Genomic DNA, 21,929 nt, shown 5'->3' on the forward strand with positions numbered 1-21,929 from the left:
GTTCTGAATGAAAGGAGAGTCTGCCTGTATTTATCTGGAATTCATTTTGTTCATGTAGAGAAATTCAGGTTTGCTTTCATACAGTCAGCTGTGTCAGTATGATACAGGTAGTAAGACGCAAATAAACCCTGAGCTGCTGGCTGATGAAGCATAAGTGTCACTACGTTTGGCCTCTGGCTACAGTATTTGTCAGTTGTGAACACAGCAGCTGTTCCTTCTATTCTTATACACCTTCCCCTTAGTCAAAGTACGGCGCTCATGCCAAGTACTTTTCGTACCTGAGCATGTAGGCAGTCATCGTATATGATTTGTACATGTACACATACATTAGCACAACCAGAGGAGCAAGCCATGGCGTGTTAGATTCTGCAGTGCTTCACTCCATCACCCCTCAATTGAACATCAAAGAGGAGGCTTTTACTGCCCATATGTGCCAAATTAAAATATCCCATTGGTCCATTTGTCACTCTCCATACTTCAGTCACCACAGTCAGGAATGGAGGCTTGAGTGTTCCCTGGCGATGCTGTGTAGGACCAGGGAGACGACTGAAATGGTGGTAGCTGATTTTTCTAGCTGAGAAGTTAATCCATGGTGGGCCAAGTTCATTAAGGCCATAATGAATGCCGATGGTTACCCGGTTTATTCTCATGTGTTAGTTGTTGCTGGAGTGAGTAATGGGCAGTGTTATTTGGAAGTGTATGGTCACAAGAGTCTGTGTAGGTGCAGACAGGGGCCTTATGCAGCACTTTACTCAGCTAGCAATGGTGAAGCTTACTGTGTGTATGTGGATGCACACAATACATTGCACCAAGTCCACCTGAGCTCACCAACGCCTGCAGCAATTTTTGTTCTCAGTAGAATTGGAGAGGTGTAGAGCCTCATGGATCCAGAGAATAACTGACTCAAACATTAATACTCCCACTTGCTCGCTCACTCTTCCATAGTGGCAGTGTCTCCAGATGGCACCTTAAACTTTTTCCATTATTATTCTTATTAATCTACCAATGATTGAATGAATGAATTAATTAATTAATTACAGTAATTGTTTCAAATGTCAAAATAACAAATCTTCCAGTGATGTTTTGTTTTGCCACCAGTCAGAAAAACCCAATACAGATTACAATGTATGATGTTAATTTGTTTGATGAAGCTGTTGTTTTAGCTCAGCAGCCTTCTACCAGCAAAAACTGCACTAATAAGTGCTGAACTGTTGTGACCTAGTGTTTGGGATTTGACATCCATGAATGAAATCATCATGTAAGCTGACACAAGAGAAAACAGAACAGGGATATAACAAAGGCATTGCCTTAAGGTTTGTTCAAATGAAAATACATATTTAAAGAAGTTGACCCTGTTTGCTGTTTTGTTTTTTGTTTATTTCTTTTAATTTAAGGCACAATCTCATCCTGTTTGTCAAAGAGTCTCAGTTATGGCCTCCAGCTCTTTTTGGAAGTAGTGCCTTCCTTCCAACTTCCAGCTTCCTTCCAAGAAAGCGCAGTACCTTCAGAGCCAAGTCAGAAACAAAGATTGCTGCTTTGTAAGAAAATCACATACTTCCACATACAAGCCTGAGGAATGGAGCAACTATGACATAAAATATTGCCCACCTGTGTAAAACCCATCCTTTCAGCCACTCCCCAAAGAACAGACCACCTAACAGGTGGTGAGTCTTCTTGCTTAAGGTCAAACAAATAAATGATCACTGGTTCGTTTGATAACCTCCAATCTTTCTTTTAGTGTAGACACAGCAACACAGCCGCAGACACACACGCACACAATGAAGAATAAAGTCTGCAGGGATTAAAAATGCCTTCCTAAAATTGACCGATCAGTGGGAGCCAGAGGGAGAATGTATTAAAAGACTTTGTCTCAGCCAAAGTTCATTTATTATCCAAATTCTCAGTTGAAAAAGCGCCAGTAGGTACTCATTTGTACAACCATGCAGTGTGTTTACTTGCTTACAGTAATTAAAAAAACATCGATATGTCACTGGGCAGGAAGTGATCTTTCTGCATGACTGATCCGAGCACAGTACGATTTGTGTCATCTAAAACTTTCATTTCACTAATTACATGATCGTATTTTTTTCAACATTTTGAATATTTATGGCTGAACTGATGAAATGTCAAATTAAATTTGTTTTTCACTCTAGATCTAGGCATTCCTTGTGCACCATTGCAGTGTAGACAAAAAATAGATGAAGGTGGGCCAATTACAGATACTAATTACCCAAATTTAATTATAAACAGCAGTTTTCCTTTAAGCTGTTGAGCCCAACAGTTTCTTTGTGATGGGAGTTAACAGCGCACGTTTGAAATAATGCCCAGCTTTCATTCAGAGTGGTTCAAGACCACATCATTCAATCAGGTTGATCAGGTTTTAAATTATGAATGGAGCGGCTTCCGCTTGCATCTATTGATGACATAAGTCTAGGTTGTTCTTAGCTTTGATAGACTGGTTTTTATGTATAGAAGTATTGATCGAACTGCTCTAGGCCGTGTGAATTATATAAGAAATGCTGAATCTGGTATAATTCAACCCTGAAGGTTTGATTTTGTTTTTTCAACACTGTTGCAAAGGTAATTACAGGTGGAAAAAAAAGTTCTATAGCCATCAGCCAGCAGCATATTTCTTTCAATTTTGTGGGCAGTGGCACTAAAAAACTCAATTCACTTCATTGGATCAAATGAAAACAAAGCACAAAACTGGGACTGTAACAACATTCCATTCCTATTGGCATAATATAATGCAGGCAAAGCCAGTATCAAAGAAATACAGTATGCTTTACTAACTCAACACCTCTCAGCACGTCTTCTCATTCAGTGGATTTTCTTTATTCTTATTGTTTTCTACATTGTAAATGAATACTGAAGAGATCAAAACTATAAAAGAACATATGGAATTATGCAGTAAACAGAAAAGTACAACAAAGCAAAGTCTGTTTAATATTTTGGATTCTTCAAAATAGCCTTGGTGACAGCTTTCCACGCCATTGGTATTCTCTCAGCCAGCCTCATGGGGTAGTCACCTGGAATTTATTGTCTTAATTCATTTGAGACCATCAGTTGTGTTGCACAGAGGTAGTATTGATACATTAAAGACCACTATCCAGCTACTTTGGTAATCCATGTTATGGCAAGAACTGCTTCACTAAATAAAGAGAAATAAAAGCCTATTACACTAAGACATGAAGGTCAATCAATCCGGAAAATTTCAAGATCTTTTGAACACATCTTAAAGTGCAGTCAGCTTTGATTAAACCACCCCAGGAAAGGAAGACCAAGAGTTACCTCTGCTGCAGAGGATAAGTTCATTACAGTTAGCAGCCTCAGAAGTCGCCAATTAGCAGCAGCTCAGATTAGAGCCCACATAAATGCTTCACAGAGTTCAAGCAGCAGACGCATCTCAACATCAACTGTTCAAAAGAGACTCTATGAATCAGGCCCTCATCGTCGAATTGCAGCGAAGAAACCACTACTGAGGGAAACCGACAAGAAGAAGAGAACCGCTTGGGCAAAGAAGGACAAGGAGTGGACATTAGACCAGTGGAAATCTGTGCTTTGATCTAATGAGTACTAAATTGAGGTTTTTATTCCAACTGCTATGTCTTTGTGGGATGCAGAGAAGATGAATAGATGGTATCAGCATGTGTGGTTCCCACTGTGAAGCATGAAGCAGGAGGTGTGATGGTGTGGCGATGCTTTGCTGGTGATACTGTTTGTGATTTGTTCAGTGAGTGCTGCAACACCTTTTGTCTTAAAGCGTATTGAATGCATAAAGCAACAGTGGATTTGCAATCAAAATTTAAAACAGGCGTAGACAAAGGAATTTTTGTGTGTCTTCTTCACTTTGGGCATCTTAAAATCGACCATTGTTAGCTATCAACTGATGATAGGTCAGTTAACCAAGCAAGCGGCGGAGAATCGGAAAGGCGTTTGCAGATGTGTGCTTTTTGTAGAGGCTTACAGCAACCAGTCAAGAGCTTCTTTGATGAATGTCAGTTTTGCACTCTGATTTCACAAATTGACTTTTGAGTCTGTTGAAGTGTTTGACAAGATAAACCAAGAAAATTCTCCCAGTTCCAATATTTGAAACTAAGTATTTGTCCAGATCTGAAGCTAATTAAATTTAGAGCCAAATCTTAGTCAGTGAGGCAGACAGCCAGTCAGTGCTCTGCAGCCTCCGCTCATCAGCTCTCCTCTCATCTGCTGTGCTGCCAAGGAGCCTCTGCCTTCAAGATGCCGTCAGTTGCACAGTATCAATTTTTTTTCTGGCACAGCCGTCTTAGCACTGGTAGTCAAGGTCCAGCGCTACAGTGCAACCAGTGCCAGGCAGAATATTAATGGCAACAAAAGTGGCCGTCTTGTGCTCAAGGTCCTCTTGACTGAAAATAAACCAATTGAGATCAAGAGTGGTATAACAAGTAGTTTGGCTGTAGTACATGACAGTTTTTCGAGTGTGGTGCATGCATACCGGAGCTGTGTGTTATGGATGATAAACATTAAGTATAGTAGCATAGGTTCATAGCAATAATTTAGATGTTATGGGTAAACCTTGTGAAAAAAAAATGCATTTACATCTTCTGGAAATTGACAGAATTTGAAATATTATTCAATTTTTCCCATAAATAAACCTTTTGCTTGCGATGTCTGTGGAGCCGTGACACACTGACAGACAACAAATCACGTCCATTGTTTTGACATTGAAAAGTCAAAATGAAAAGAGAAAAGCAGCCATGTGTTGGTGGCTCGCTCGGTGTTTTGTTCCAGACTGCTCCTTTAAATGCTCATGCATATACATGAGCACAACCAGTGGATGAAAGAAAAATTAATTGGTCAGATTTAGAGCCATGCCAGCTGTGGACTGAGTTGCTGTAAATTATGTTGTTTACCTTTTATTTGTTATTATCCCCAACACCTGTGCAAAGATTTTGAATATGTTTTATTCTCTCTCTCTCTCTCTCTCTCTCTCTCTCTCTCTCTCTCTCTCTCTCTCTCTCTCTCTCTCTCTCTCTCATTGTTTTCAGGGCAACATTGAAGCCAGGCCCAGGTAAGACTGCCAGTGTGATTCATGTTCACCTTTTCATGACTGGATAGCTTAGCAGGCACTAAGGACACTTCAGAACTTTCTCACTCAGGTCCATCAACCGCCATGAGACTGACGAGTATTCATCTTGCATAATAACATACAAACACACACCCTCCAAGTCTTTTTCCATCTTAGAGCTCCACCTTTTAGTGACTCACTCAAACAGCTCACTCAATACAACTAAAAGTCACCTATGCACATAAGCCCTCCGATGCCTCCAAAGCTGGCCGATCACATGCGAGTCACGTCGCTGCCCCAGCAAGGCAATTAGGAGCTCTCATCTGTGTGTGCCCACTGGAATCAAAAGAGGTGACAATCCGCCTGGTCCAATAAGAGGGCCGTGGACAGTTGGGTGACAGGCTTTAGCTGTGCGTACACGCACTCACGTGCATGTTTATATGCGTATGCATGCATGTTGTGTCATTAGTGAGGTCATGTCTGGCCCTCTGATACAGCACAGTGTTTACATTTCTTCTATCCCAAATCTGATCGTGTGTGCCTGCAGAAGGAGAATGAGAAACTGCACTGGACAGATGGAGCCATATAATTTTTCGGCTGCTTTTACAGTTTGTTTGTGTCGTCTTTTTTTTTTTTTTTTTTTTCCTCTTGCTTAGGCTACATATTTCACCGTTTATCTCTGTCTGTGTCTGACAATCTGAAATGGATAGTCCTCTCTCAGTCCCACACTTATTGATCTGTTGACACGAAAACCTCCCTGCCTCCTTCATTGGTGCAGGAGCGCTCCTAGCACCACCTGCTGTCTCTGCCTCTCCTCCTGGCTGTCTCTGTAGGCTTTCATCTCAAAGCACTTCTCCCCTCGACACACACACACATGCACGTACACACACACACAGATTCAAGACACCTTCTGCAAATGCCAGCACATCCGTCCTCCGAGACAAGAGCCTTATTTTCTGCAAGACTTTATTTAAAATGAAGGCTGAATGCAAAAATAGCATGCCACAAAGTGCACTTTTGATGGAATTTTAATTTTTAATTTCACTTTGAGTACCATTGATATTGCAACACTGCCTGCGAGTGAGAAATTTACTCCATTTCCTCTCTGGAGTGTAATGGCTTGCATGGCTTTTAATGACCAAAGGAAGTCCTGACCATGGCTGGTGCACATTGCCAACATGTAATATGTTATTGATTGGTCAGCCAGTATTATGACCCCTAAGCTCTGGAGCAGATGGCAGCAAGCTTGGACCCAAGGGTGAGATAGAGCTAATGGTTTGCCCTTAGTCAAGGTTAACCTTCACATCTCCACGCACACACACACTCTCACTCCCTGATATAATTACTCCCAAAGTCCCCCGTATTGCCCTAAAATGCAATGGGTGCAGAATCTACTGTGGCAAATGGAAAACGGCACACATTATAGAGAGAAATACTAGGAGAAGGGTCACTGTGGAGACGGTCAAGAAAAAAAAAGGTAAAAGTGAACTCTGGACAGCTTCATATGTGAGTTTATTATAGTGGTGTGAATGTGAGAGATTGAACATCTTAATGTTTGAAGGTGAAACAAACAAAGCCATGAGCAAGTGAAAGAGGGATGAAGTGACATTGGTGGGGTGAGAAAGAAGGAGAGAGATTTTCAAGGATCAAGCGGGGAGTGGATGTTTAGGGTTATGTGCAATGGGATCCAGACAGCAAATTGATTATGGAGCAGAAACACTAATCCGCTGTCTGAGCCCCATATCTCTGCTGTAGACAGAGCATTCCCCCAGGACCACAATCCTGCACCCACACGCATCTTTCCTGGTCTTCCTCATCAATATGATCCCCCGTCTCTCCTAACATAGGTACTCCATGCCTGCCAAGATTTGTCCTCCTCTGAATATAAATCTTACTTTCCTCCCGTCATCCGTGTTGCCTCTAACGTGACGCACTGCAAATTTCACCACGGTTCCTTGGCTTTAACCTCCCTCACCTCCCTTGCAACCTCTGTCCCTGACTTGCACCTTTAATACGTGTATTTGGGCATGTGTTTGTCTTATATGCATGTGTTTATATGTATTTGTATCCTAAATCAGACAATATTCGTTACGTGGATCTAATCGAGCTGTTGCAGTCTAATCATGTTTGTGTGTCTGCATGCATGTCATAATATGTCTGAAGTTGTGAACATACAGGTTATGCTGGTATCTTATGGTGTATTTGGACATTTAGTGTGCCTGTTATGTGCATTTAATTTGAGCAAGAGCAATTAAGCTCATTACTAAATTCTATTCCTCTCTCACATATCCAACACATAACCTACTTTCTCTCTGGAGGTCCTAATGCACCATTCATTTGCTTTCACATTTCGCAGTCTGAGCCCTCTGTGATCACACAGTAGCCATGGTGCATCAGGAGTCACAGTGCCGTTGATCAATAGTGGAGACGAGTGTCTGTAGCTGTCTTTGCAAACATAAACACACACGCACACAAAGGAAGGATGGGGAGAAAGGGCTTATTGCTGCAGTAACGCTTTAATTCCAGAAAGCCACTTTTATGTTGTCTCCTGAGACGCGTGCTTAAGAGAGAAACAGATACAAAGACAGTGAGACAGTCAATGAGAGAAAAAGAGATATACACGAAGGAATTCCACTCGTTAGACTTAAATTTGCTGTTCTGTTGGGACTTGGGAAGATTTATTTTTAGTAGACATGTTGAAGTATTTCTCTGCCTCGTGTCGTCTGCTAACTTCTACGTTTTTAACTCTGGAGCTTTGGGTGTTTAGTCACCAAGGAGTCATTAGGGTGCTCCTCAAACGGGTGTCTTTCATCTTCATCTGTATGTTTTTAACAATAGAAGTAACAATCAGTTATGGTCACTCAGTTATTGTCCTCTGATTCACCAGTCAGTCAGCCAACGCAGATCACATCAGACTGTCTTTTAAGGGACATAGTTGTGCAGACATTAAAGCTTATTGCACTAGAGCTTATTTACACAGATTGATGCTTTTTCTCTGTCACTGCTTTATTCATTATTATCTCTATAAATACAGGCAGCATTGCTATAGCTTAACATCCACCAATAAAGCAGCGATTTTTGGAAGCAGTGTCATTTTGAAGTTGTTGGAGATGCAGTTGGCTGTTTTCTATGCCTCCCGCGGTGAGGCTTCCCTTGTGTTTGCTCTTCCCGCCGTTCTGAGCGTATAAAGAATAACAATGGAAATGAGTGGGCTGAAAGAGGAGATGCTTCCTGAGAAAACAGAAAGTAACTGTTCAACACTCGGAGGCTGTCACTGATTGGCGAGCAGTTCGGGTGTAGCATGACTTCTTTTCAGATGGATGGATTAATCCACAATAGTCAAACTTTTATATCCATAAAATTTGCTACTATTGTTTGACATGTATTGAATTATACTTCATAAACTCTATTGATTTTTGTAAATATATGTGTGTGGAATGCTCCAGAAGTCCAGTCCCCTCCACGATCAGTAAAACTCGAAGGCAACATCTGAATTCCGAGAAGTTAAAGCTCCGCGACATGTGGCAAATTTGTTAATTAGGTGAGCAAGAGCGATGGAGGCCTTGGCACCATGTAAATCAAACAGTATAATCACACTAAAATGTTAAAGCCCGCTGGGAATCATTGCTCTTCTAATTACAATGCGAGGTCCCCCATTCACTGCTGCAATCGCTCACGTCTCCGCTGTATCTCAGGAGGTCCTGTTCCCTGCCTCGCTCGCTTTATCATGCATGCGTGGCCCAGAACACACACAGAACACACACACAAACACACACAGGGTGATCCTGTCTCTTCATTTCCTTCCCTGTTCTTCACATTGGCCAACATGAGTTTACACCGAGACATAAATAATTGCGATCCTCACTGTGTGTGTTGGCTTTGAAGACCCTCTCTGACTGACTAGTTATATAATCTTATTTCTTTGTAATGCATTAAATGTTAGGCCGCCTAAGCTCTCTTACATTGTAAATCGAGTTGAATAATTCATGAACGTTTACAGTACAAACCTCCAAAAGGAATTTAATGACTAATTCAGAGCGTATGCATAACAGTAAATGATACAGTCACATTAATAGTGTAAATCTAGGAATAACCAGAGCTGCTACTAATGATTTTCTGCATAATTATAATTTATCACTTCTTATTTTGTAAGTATCTACATTATTGTTACTTTGACACCGTTTACCTTCAACAGCTCCCTGATAAAACATGTTTGAATTCAACACAGTGCCACCTGATGGGCCATCGTCCTGAAACTGTGCACTGTAATCTCAACAGTGGAAATGGGGACCAGCAGTCATGTCTCATATTGCAAAATGTCTTCTTTTTCTGCCCACAAGGCTCAGGAAATTTGGAGATCTGCTTCCTATTTGCAGTGCTTAACTAACTTATCTAAGCCAAGCAACAGATCTGTTTTTGAATGAGCTGTGCACATCCTGTCCTACATCCTCCATTTTGAATTTTCTTCGAGCCCCACTTGCGATCAGCGGCCGTGCTCGCTGACAGGGGAGAGCAACGGGGCAAATCGCTCAGTGTCTCACTGAGTGAAGGCTGTAGACTACCCTCAATCATGGCCTATGTTCACGTGAACACACAAACCAAGGAGAAAGGGGGACTGGCGGGGAAGCGAGGCAGGCACTTTTGGACACAGCTTATCTGTCTGTCTGAGCTGCTTGCCCGTCGCTGGGTCAGAGCGAAGCAGGGAGGTGTTTGCGGAGCGTGGCCAGAGGACACAGGACAGAGCTCAGAGATGAGGATGACGGAGGAAGGGAGCGGTGTGTCCTCTAATGAAAAATGTATGTGTGTGTGCATGCATGTGTATGTCAACATGCCTTTATTAGATCATTTAAAAATGTTTCAGCTTGATGCTTCCATATATATTTTCCTGTGTATGTATGTGTGTCTAAAGCCAAGCTGCGTGTTATGACGGTACTAAAACCTCTTCATTCATGCTGCTTCTCTCTCTTTCTCTCTCTCTCTCTCTCTCCCTCTCTCTCTCTCTCTCTCTCTCTCTCTCTCTCTCTCTCTCTCTCTCCTGGCCATCGCCATTCCACAGGGGTGGATTGCAGGTCCCAAATGAATGCAAAGCACACACAAATCAAACTGACAAATACAGAGACATGCATTTAGATGACAAGACACTTAGGCATGCATAATTCATGCCACATGCGTGTGTGTTTGTGAGGGTGCATTTGTGTGTGTGTGTGTGTGTGTGTGTGTGTGTGTGTGTGTGTGTGTGTGTGGGCAGGCACATGTGTGCGCCCGTTCCAAGGATACTGTCGGTGCTAGCATGACACATCAAAGATTTTTTTTGAAACGCAGGCAGAGGTGTGTGCAGAGGTGTTGAAGGGAGAAATGTAGATAAGAGTGTGGCGCGTGTGTGCTTCTGTTAGCTTTGTCTTTTGTGATGACTAATGGCAGTTATTTGTGTCTCCTGAAACTTTTCCTGAATACAAATGAGGTAATTTACCTCGAAAAAGAACGCCTCTGATTCGGAGTTGGTGTTGCTTTAGCACCACGCACCTATTTCACTTCAGATTCCAGATTCCATCCAAAGCTTCCAGAGCAGTATAATGGTTCAAAGAGCAAGAGGGAGGATGGAGGTGGCTAATTGAATATCCCGGTGAAGTGGCAAGTATGAATCATGGCTGTATGCTGCCCTACCTGTCAAAATGCAAAGGAGAGCAGGCAGCTTAAGACAGAATGTATATTTGTGAGGCGGACATGACAGGTAGGAATGTGTTTTCAAACAGAAACGGCTTCTTTTCATATCAGACATGACTGCGGCGGGACTGCCACCTGATAAGTCTGATGTACTGCAGGATTTTGAATTTCGCCAGAGCTGGCACTGCTACTGGATTTATTAGTTGTTCATTTTCCCCAGCATAGGCCTGTGAGGGACGGGGACACAGTGTATAGAGCTTTTACCAGAGCTTTAAGAGTGCTTCTAGTATTGATCTGCGGGGTAGATAGATACGAGTGCTCTGGCGAGCGCTGTGTGTGCTGTCTGTGATCCCACAGTGCAAAGAGTCGGCGGTAAGAGTCTGTGATGCGTCCGAGGCTGTAGTGTGGCAGAATCGGGTTACTGCTGTGTTTGTGTTGATGCTCTGAGCCAGTACTGACTATGAATAATGGATTGTTAATCCATGTGTGTAAAATACATCTCTCTCTCACACACCTTTTCCCGCCCTCCCTCCACTGTTTTTGTTGTACGTGCGCAAAGGTGGGTTTGCACTCGCGCTTGTATTGTATTCTGTGTGTGTGCTCATGTGTTTGTGTGCGCTGAAGTGCTTCTCTTCAGAGATGTCAGCATAGTAACTTTATACCTTGAGAAAAGGAAGGATTGTCAGTTTTATTCTGCTGACATTTAAAAGCTGGTAAGAGAGAGTCATTTAACAATTCAACATGGAGTACCACAGTACTCTTTAAATATTCATATTTGTTGAACTTTGCCTTGAAGTATGAAAAAAGATAAGATTAACAAAGTATTGGGCTAAGAACCATTGCAATTCATATATCACATATCAGGCTGATGCTCTTACGTAAAAGGACTTTGTGCAAGTGGAAGACATTTGAATGTTAACGTCATTTTAATCTGCCTCGTATTAGACATGCAGTAGAAAAATGATGTAATGAAAGAACATGAAAAGTGAAGGAATAGCGTTTGCAGTGGTCAGTTTTGGAAATTAAATTGAGGACAGTTATGGCGTAACCGGGCAGGGACGAGATGAGCATAAGGGCTGTAGAGATATATTTCAGCTTCACCGAGGAAGCTGTTGGTTTAAGAGGACAGGGAAAAGAGAGGTGGGGGTGAAAACAGCCAAACTCTAGGGAGCTTTCTGGCCAAGCGGCTAATGCAGAATGGAGAGGCATGAAAAATGAAAGAGAGCGTGGCAAATAATATATCAGAAGGCTTCAGCGCACTACACAGCAACAATAGGTCGGTCTGTAACGGTAAACTTCACCAAGCTTCCTGGTATGAGCATTTTATCTCTTCCACCGGTCCATATTTTGTGATATCTGCTTCAACAAATGCCCCTCCTGATAACCTTGTGTTACCTAATATGTAGCCCAGTGTTGGACATCACTGAGAAACCATACGTGCTGCTTTTTCTCCGCGTCATGCATCTTTACGGCCTCCACGACAGTAAATTGAGGCAGAACGTGTTTATGTCACATCATAAAACGTGTTGATGTGTTATTATCGACTTCATTATTTATGAATTCAGAATAGCGTGTCTGTGTGCTGCGCTCCTTTTCTCCCGGCCTGTCTTGTTAATTCCTATTCTCTGCACCTGCTCATTAGATTACCTGCAAAGGCTTCTCGAGCTGTCCCATCTAATAAGCCCATTGTCATGTAGAAGGTTCTGCAGTTTGTGTGTTCTCTTAAGAGGAAGGCCTATTAGCACCCGAAATAAAAAATAAATCCAAATGTGTTAATTACGGCTCACTTTCCCACTCGGAAAACAGATACTTCTGGTGCGAATGTGTGTGTGTTTTGTGTGTGTATTTATGCGCGCATGCAATTATTTGCAAAGAAGAAAGGGACGAGGCAAAAAGAAGCGAGACAGAAGTGGCTGAGGAAGTGCAGTGAAGAAGAAAGTTGGCAGACGACAGGAGCTGGATCGCTACATGGAAGGCACAGATGTGGTTTTCTTTTTTTTTTTTAATCTCCATCACATGTCAGAGCACATCTGGTGAGATGCAGCTCTGCCGCAGCAGTGATGAGTGACCTTATAGTAAGACCTCATAGTCATTTTTGTTGTTGTTGTCAGACTGTAAAGAAGTGACACATGTGGCTGTAACCCGCGATTGTAAAGTCAAAATAAAGACATCAGCTCGTAAATGCTTGAATTTTCATCAGAAACTGAAGTAAGCGTCTACAGCCATGCTAGCGGCTCTATGAGGATGCACAGCGGTGCTTTTAGCTAAATGCTAAATAAATTTGCTCGCATTGGCAGTGCTAACATGCAGATGATTACAAAGTATAATGTTAACCATATTGACCATTTTCACTAAGTGTGTCAGCATGCTAACATTTGCCTGTTAGCACAATGCACAAAGTAAAATGAGTCTGATGGGAATGTCTTTACTTTTGCTGGTATTTTGTCACAAAGTACTGGAAAAATATGACAATATGGCTCCAGACAAAAAGTCATGGCAGACCATGCATGTCTGTACACAACAATTGCTCCAATAGTCAGTAATGGTTATTACCTCTAGAGCCACACTGCTAGCTTGGCTAAAAAAAATAGTGGTAATTTAGTTTCATATTATATTTACTCATCATAATCTCATTTAAACAATCTACTCAGTCACTGACAAGCTTTTCTGGGGGGGTACTTTTGATCAGCTCATCTGATCTGACCATTTAGCAGCTGGACTGTAAATCAGCAAATGTCAACCTCGTCCACCGAAATCACCATGTCGGATCAGTCAGCCAGCTGTTAATTGGTCTGATGGGCATGTAGCATGCTGTAGGCAATCTACCAGTGCTTGTGAGTTTTGTTCACATTAGAGAGTAACATTATGTGGCGTGGAAAAGGCTGATAGGACACACTGTAAAGGAACTGGACTAGGCAATTAGATCTTGCCTCTTGCCTGTCTTGTTTCTGTCAGGGAATTCTACCCATTTACAAACAAGAAAAATAGGTTTACTGGAAACTCTTTGCATATTCTCTCTCCCTTCCCTGCATTTCCTCTGTCTGTCTTTCTCACACTCTCTCTCACACACACACACACACTCTCTCTCTCTCACACACACACACACGCTTCTGCTCAGAGTTCTATCCACAAGGTAGATTGTCATAGTGGATCTGTGGACACTTTGCCTTCCACCCTATCGTGCATGCAATGCTGAGGCACACACGAGTAAAAGCACTCAAAAGATGTCGCACTGTGTATAAACATTCATTATTCATCCTAAAAGCACACATAAACACGAAACAGATACGCACACTCATACGCACACTCACAAGGTTATCACAGGTAATTAGTGGAAAGATGGAAGGAAAAAAGGCAACCGTCTCACTGCACAGACAGAAAGATGCTTTCATAGAAAGACGCCTTCCTCACAGTCTCACCCACTGTGTCTGCTTTAACCACACACAGACACACACACACACATATCATAGTGTGCTAGCCTTGGGGTGGAATTACAGGTCTGATTTCAGCTTGGTGGAGATGGAGGATGATAGTGGCAGGCTGAACCAGGGGGCAATGAATCAGTGCCTTATCAAACCTCAGGCCCTAGGTATGAACTGTCAACACAGAAACAGCAGTCACCATGCACACACAGGCACACACACCGTTAACAAACATCTCCTTTCCACAGTTGGACACAGCTACGTCACAGCAGGTGTGTGACGGCTCAGTGGGGAGGTTGTCAGGACGCTCGTCCCTCTCCCAGTCCATCGTCTGTTCCTCTGCTCAGTTATTCTCCTCGTGAGGGAAGGACGAGTGAGCAGAGGCTTGGCATGTTTAATTCAGCAGCTTCACGACAAGCCCCGTCACCATGTAGATTTATAGTATTGGCTAGAGAGGAATGAGGAGATGGTGGGGATTTAACTACCTGGGGATTCTAATGGGAGATTTAGCATGCACTTTGCAAAATCACCTTAATCCAGCACTGTTCTGTGAAGGGAGGGAAGTGAACGAAAAATTAATGGCTTTTTCTGATGGGGGGCTCTTCTGCACGTCTCTGTTTCACTTTTGAACCAGCAGACAATTGCTCACATGCTAATCACTGAATATCATTGCTTTTAATTTTTGTGAATTTTGTTCAGACACAGAGAAACATTAGGTTTTTTAAACTAGAAATTATGTCTCGTATTCACATATGATTTCAGATAAAGATCCAATTTTCAAGGGTGACAGTGCCTCTCAATTTCTAAATAAATAAATAAATACAAAATAAATAAAATTAACTAGGATTGCTTCCAGATGAAATATTCGATAAGGGCCTGTCACCTCAAGGAGAAGGCAGGCTTTCATGACTGATGTTTTACAGGATGCATTAGTACACATAAAAGTTTATTAGTCAGGCGGCACTGGGGAGCTCTCAAGCCCCACAACTGTATTTCATTGTGTTGCAATCCTGCATCTAACTATGCTGCTTGTGCAGGAACAAAACAACAAATTTCACAGACTAATAAAGCCCAAACTTGCCTCAGTTTGTGCAGGGCCATCTGCACAATGCTTACACATTTGCATTATAGCACCAGATTTGCATTTGTAACTTTTCTTTACAGTTGGTTTCAAGATCATAACTGTTAATCTTTTTGTTTGTTGCAAGAGGAAGATCTTCGTGCTGCACCCTGCGGGAAGTCCTTTATTCGCACAGTGTGTTTAACATTCTGCAGAGGAAAAAGTGGGGAGGGATGGATGAGGCATATGAGACTTTTATCAGGCGAGATGAGAGCTGTGACAGCCTGGAGCCCAGGTTTTCTGGGCTGTCTGTCTGGGTGTCCTTCACACTGAGGGCTTGGATGACGGGGCTTGGACGCAGGGGAGGGGGAGTTCTCATGTGACAGAAGGCTTTGCCTAATAGCCAGTCTGTCCTCCAACTCTTCTCTGTCTCATAGACACCCCTGTTTTTTCTCCTCCTCCTCCTTTTCTCTGGCCATATGGGCCACTGACATCCCTCCATCTCAATGATAGAGGAGAGAGCAGACAGAGGAGGAGTCAGTAGCATCTCTCCAAGTGTGGTGTAAACAAGCATTTAATTTTAAAATCTCTCCAGAGCAGATCCAGACTCTGGGACAGCTCGTCCAGGCACCTGGGCAGTTCGCTGATTAAGGTGGCGCCGGCGCTCTGCTGTTAGAGAAGGGGTTTGTTTCAAAGAGGCAACAGGGGGCAGCTCTGCCAGCCTGCCAAGTGTGTGGGCGCTGCTGTGAGTCAGTCAGTCAGTCTTCATAATGGCTGTCTGGCCCTGGGACAGAGCCAGCTCAGTGGTCACATGACTGACTGTGCAGATCAGGCTAGGAAGGACTCCCTTCAGTTACCCTGGATCAATGGTGCCTATGGAGACGACAAAGGACAGAGAGGGGAGGGCGTTACAGCTGTGGGCAAATGAAGGAAGAGATGGGAAGGAAAGGGGAAAGAATGGTTGAGAAATGGATATTGGACGTAATGAATGAATGAGAGTAGACCAAGAAATAAAGCTACAGCTAAGTTGAAGTCACAAAGCAGAGAATAAGGAAGGAAGAATGTAATTCTTAAGTAAAGCGGAGAGTGGGGATGGCAGAGGTGCTCACTATTCATTACCTATAAGCTGATGCTGTGTGCTTTCTGAAGGACAGATAAAACTTTATCTCTTCAGTGTGTTTTTCTCGCCTGCTCTCACTGTTGTGAGCTTGAGATTCAAACTTCAAAGGAGTATTAGCTACTCCAGAAATTTCAATTTAAGCCAAAGAAGTAGTTTGCATTTAAAAAATTGTTTTAATACACACACATGCACACACAAGAAAAAGACGTTTTGCTCTGCTTGGCGAGTATCAGATATCCGCAGACCTGGGACCTGTATAATGAAGCAAGATCAACCTGACTACGCCTGAGATATGTGGGTTCAGTAGGCCTGTATTAGTGGTCTGAGATAACTGGTGTGACAAAGCAGGTTATCAGCTTTAATCAGAGAAGATTGTCTGATGCTGCGATGGCCATTTACACATTTAAGAGGTGGGGATTAAATTCGTAAACACACGCACTAGGAACAGATGGACTTCATCTGCATGGGGAGACAGGCATTAGAGCAGCAAAAAATAAAATAAGAATGTAAACAGAGCGTTTACCTATAATACAAAACCAGTAGAAATATTCAAGAGCGTGGTTGAGAGGGAACTGCATTATTAAAAGTTGTGCTTTTTAATGTTTCATGAACACTATAACCAAGAACAATACGAACACTGTGAGGCTGCAATGCTCTTTACACACCAGAGAACAAATTTGTTGCATAAAGGCAACATAAAGAGGCTACTTAGCTATTATTAGATTTTTACCACGAGGGAGTCAAATCCAAAGGCTGAGACTGGCGCCAGAGAAAGGCCGTGTTGTTACCAATGAAAAGGGTTTTTCCCCTGGTGATTGTGAAAGCATTGCAAGAGGTTATGGCTGCATTTCACACTATTACGCGTCATTATTCTGTGGAAATAACAATTTAGTTATGCTTTAATAGTTTTGTGACATGTTGACCACAGTAAAAACAGTATCACAATAAATATAATACACATTATATTGCAAGACAGTTAATCCTTCGCTAAAACCCTCCTTTCAACAGCCACTGTCCAATCATAGCTGTAACTAGGCACCTGCAGGCCTGTGAAGCTTTGCATTTCTCTCCATGGTGATGCACCGTGCATGAGGCTCTAAGAAGAGCGATTCTTGGTATCTCCAGACTTTAGAGGGTGGAATCTAAAACCTAAGAGCAAACGTTTGAGGAATGGATTAAGCTTTGTCTTTATCCTCTCTAACGTAAACCACAGATGTTAGCATATCTGGCTAACGAGCTTACTACCACTGTTTTCCGCTGTTTGTGGACACGCCAATCTGTGAGCCAAGATGCAACTATGTCAGAATTTAGAGTAATGACTGCAGCTCGGTCCTGTTCTTTGTTTGTCGTTCGGTCCATTTCAGTTATTAAACCATCAGTTAAGCTTTTAGCAGTGTTGTAGAGCCATGCTGAGCCTTTGGTAACCAGTATTTTGTCCAAACTTTCCACACACAGCATCCTGTTACATCTGTACAGGTGTGTAAACTGTCCCTCTGACAGGCAAACACCAAACAGTAACATTTACTTTGTATCTCCAGAGTCAGCCACGGTATTAGGCCACAGTGAGCCATTTATCCCGTTTCATCAGCACCCATTGGATTTCTTTATGGATCTGAGTTTAACTATGTTGAACACCTGCATATTTGTGTGTCGAATGAATAATACCAGGTAATGGCAGTGTATAACCTCCTGAAGATCAAACCTCCTGTTAGCAGACTGCATCCAATGTGTCCGTCCTTTCTCACTTCTCTCTTTGTTATACAGTGGGGAACCATTAAAGTGATTCCATTATCTCCTCCTTGCTCTCCTCTAAGGGATCTTCTTAACGTTATTCATTGCCATTTAATTTGTGATGAAGAGTGTAATGGCTATTGAAAATTGGGAGGCACAGTCCTGTGCTGTCACGGGGGTGTGCCATTCAGGATAATTGTTGATTGTCAGATCGCATCTGGGTGAAGAGGACCTTTAAAGGAGGTACTGTGGTGTCTTTTCCCCTCTTGGTGGTCCAAATGCAGTCATATGTCTAAAGCAAGGGACAACAGGCATGTTTGTCTTCATGTTCAGGTCAGTTTTAATTTTGCATTCGCACTAATTAGCACTTCTCTTTTTGTGGGCTACATGGACGGTATTGCTGCAGTTCTCCTCAATTAATTCCTCAATTGCCCCTGTGGCCAGAGAAATTGTAAAATCACTAAATGAGCCAGTGTAAGATTGAGTCTTTACAGTAGTTTAATGCTCTTATCTGAATGGCTACGCATTAATTCCTCTGCATGATTAACGGAAGGTACCTGAGTCAAAGTGAGCGAGAAATGAGTTCATGGAGGGATAATGCTCTTCATCCAACCCCTCACACCTGCTGCAGCGCACACAAACCTGCGTGATTATTCTGATTGGCTGAGCATTTGTTCCACTTCCCCGACCTTTCCGCCTCACCGTTCACAGCCTGAGCGCAGGAGACGGCATCCTCAGCATAATACATGCATCATGTAGTGAGTTGACTGCACGCAGTCCCTAGGTTAGAGTGCTTCACCCCACACTTTCTGATGCACATTTTAAAATAATGGCATGCATGAACATGAGTTTGAATGGGGTCTACTTGAGGCAATACATCTGGTGGATGATGAGATGGATTTATCCTCGCCTCTGCCATTTTGCTCTGATGAATAAGCTGCGGTGCACACAAAGGGTCATATTAAACAGCCTCTAGCTCTCTGCCCTCTGTACCATGATGCATTGCCTGTTGTTGTGCCTTGTCTCTTCACTTCCTCTGTGAACTGATTAAGTCTTTGGAACAGCATGGAAACACCACAGGGTGTTGCATTGTTTTTCAGGGGGAAGACAATCCCAGTGAACAGTATGAATAGACCAGTGACTCTGAAAGAGGCAGGCTGTCACTGTTTGTAGCAATTATTCAGTATGTTCAGAACCAGGCCCGTAGCTACCATTGAGGACGCAGAGGTCACGCCCTCAATGTTTTTTCTGGGTCTTTTAAAATGTTTCAATGTGTATATATTTCTCAAATGTTAAATTGAAGTGACCAATGGCTGTTTGTTTGGTGTATTAACTCCTGAGTTCTTTGGCCCTTGAATGCTGTGCCGTCATGCGTCAGAGCCTTTGAGCCACAGACAGAAAGTTGCTTGTCCAGTGATTCTTACCAAAACGTTCCAGTGAATGAACACATGTATCACTGGAATTCATTGATCAATAATGACAGATAATTCTTTTTATATCATTGCAAATAAGAATTGGATTTACAGTGTTTTATTTCTTATTTTAAAGGGCATGCATTGGTATGTATTTCATTTAATATAATGACATATTAGGCGCATGCATCTTTTTAACAGTTTTATACAACTGCCAAATGTAGCAACCACCATTTTTAAACTGAATTCTTTCCGTCCATGCCTGGTGACTTTGCAGTATTGCCTTTTTATGTTATGGTTGGGTGCAGAGGTCCTTGCCATAACTATCATACATGTGTATGAAGCTAAAGCTATCCCTTTGTTCTGCTATATTTTATATACTAATTCTTCTGTGTCATGCCATGTGTAAGTTTTTAAAATTGGCCATATTTGGGCCTTATTGTGTTTTGTATTGTATTATACTCCAATTTATTTGTTTTGGGGTTTGTTTGTTTTTTTTTTTGTTAGCACTGGTCTAGGACTCGTGATCTCAGTATTTCTTAAATCCTGCTTACGGCCCTGTTCAGAATGTATGTCACATGATGGTCAGCTCTCTATTTAAGTCAGGCCATTTGTTTCATTCAGTCAATAAATCAATGTCAATGCGGCTTTAAATTGTTGTAAGTGAAATGTAATTACAGAAAGACTTACTTCATAATTGATATGATAAGAGATGACTCTTGTCCCGGCTTGATCAAGCTCTCATTTCACATATGAAATCTGAGCAGTCTGGATGTATTTCCTGTGGAAACGAAACGCCTCAGTCCAATAAATCACTATGTAAACAGAGCCAATACTGCTGTGACTGTGGCTCAATAGGGTTTGCTGCACAGATGCGGGCTTTAAAGAAATTTCCCAGATTCATCTCCAGAAGGCCAGTGGAGTTTTGACACCTGTGTAGATTATTCTCTATTCTCATGGAGGAAGAGCAGTGTTGTGATTGTTTTCTGTGTCTCAAGGCGGATCACTAACATCATGAATCCCTGTGTGTCTGCTTTGCAGAGTGTGTGTTTATTTCTGCATCAGGGAGCATCAGACATGGCCACTATTTTTACTTAAGGAGAAAACGTTTGTGACCAGCCCTTTTCTGTGCTGTGCGTAACCCCAGATTTATTGAGTTGTACATCTTTGTAGCTTTATACCATCGAATGTATAATAAATGGAGATCTTAAACCAAACCAGTGTTTTTATAGCAAAAGAAAAAGTCAACACAATATCAGTGTCGTTCATCCAGCCTGCCTACAGCGTGTCTCTCTATGTGCGTCACTATACGACAATTACTGTCACATAATCCAATTGAAAGGCATATTTATGCATTTCCGTATACTCCTGTGTGTCAGTTAATCAAGCGGGCGTCCAATATAGACCCTGTGTGTCAGTGGTTTAAAAGCAAGACAGTGAAACAGTCATAAAATCCAAGCTGTGAGCCATCCTTTCTGCCACACCTGCACAGCTGGTAGCACCTGTGCCACATAGCAGCCTCTCACCACAGAATCTTAATGGAGCTCTCACTCCTCAATAGCTGCTGTCACACTCGCTGAGGCTGTCTCTTTTCGCCATGACAGGACTGAATTGACGAAGTTTCCCCAGGAAGAGGGTGTATGATACATGTTGATGTTTTAAAGTATGAATAAAGGACTGGGTACAAAGAGTAGGAGCACAGGAATGTCATTAAATCATTGTAGACATCAACGGATTGATAAGAATTATTGAAGACAAATGAAATGAAGAAAACTGTCATCACTAAGTGAACATTTTTATTATAATATTTAACAATTTAATAAAGAGGTGACATTTTACTGACATTACTATTTTACTGACAGCACGGGGTTGCTTTGAAAGTACATTTTAAAATAGTCGAGGTTAAAGAGAAGATTCTTCTGAGCAGTGAGAACCTGAGCAGCTGCATTTTGAGTGAGCCGGAGTGATGCAAGACGGTTGTTTGTCAGTAGCATAAAAAAGAAGAGATGGCGCTACGAGTGGCACGTTCAATGTCAGCCGAGGACAAATTTTAATCCGAGTCACAGTAGAACAGTAACCAGAGGGGAGGGTGAGGTGAGGGGGATTCAGCTGGATGCAGTCTGCAACCTCACCACTAGATGTCACTAAATCCTACACACTGGTCCTTTAATTTTTAGGCTGAGTTTCAGCACTCTGTTTAACTAATAACCCCAGCTAACACTTCTAAAAGAGGCAATTTGTTTTTCTAAAGTAATCAACTATAAAAGGCTTCTTTCCCTCAAGCTGTCAGAAAATAAAATGCTTTAAAGATTCAATTATCATCACCCACTTTCTTTTATTTACTTCCAAAACCTGCTCTGTTCCTCTTTGTTCGAATATATCCTCACAGGAAGCTGGTTTGTAATTTGATGTGTTTTTTATGCAGTTTAAATTCCACAGGGGCAACAGCTGGTGACAGCTCAGCATTGTCTTC

At 42.2% G+C, this 21,929-nt stretch overlaps 1 protein-coding gene across 1 annotated transcript in view; it reads left to right on the forward strand.

Moving 5' to 3' along the window:
- Window positions 1-21,929, forward strand: part of trim44 (tripartite motif containing 44) — a 42,908-nt gene that overhangs the window by 14,629 nt on the left and 6,350 nt on the right. Inside the window, exon 5 of the mRNA XM_070972330.1 lies at window positions 5,028-5,050. Within this exon, the coding sequence (XP_070828431.1) occupies window positions 5,028-5,050 (23 nt within the window). The remainder of the gene's footprint in view (window positions 1-5,027; window positions 5,051-21,929) is intronic.

The sequence above is a fragment of the Chaetodon trifascialis genome, chromosome 10 (assembly GCF_039877785.1).
Source record: "Chaetodon trifascialis isolate fChaTrf1 chromosome 10, fChaTrf1.hap1, whole genome shotgun sequence".
NCBI lineage: Eukaryota > Metazoa > Chordata > Actinopteri > Chaetodontiformes > Chaetodontidae > Chaetodon > Chaetodon trifascialis.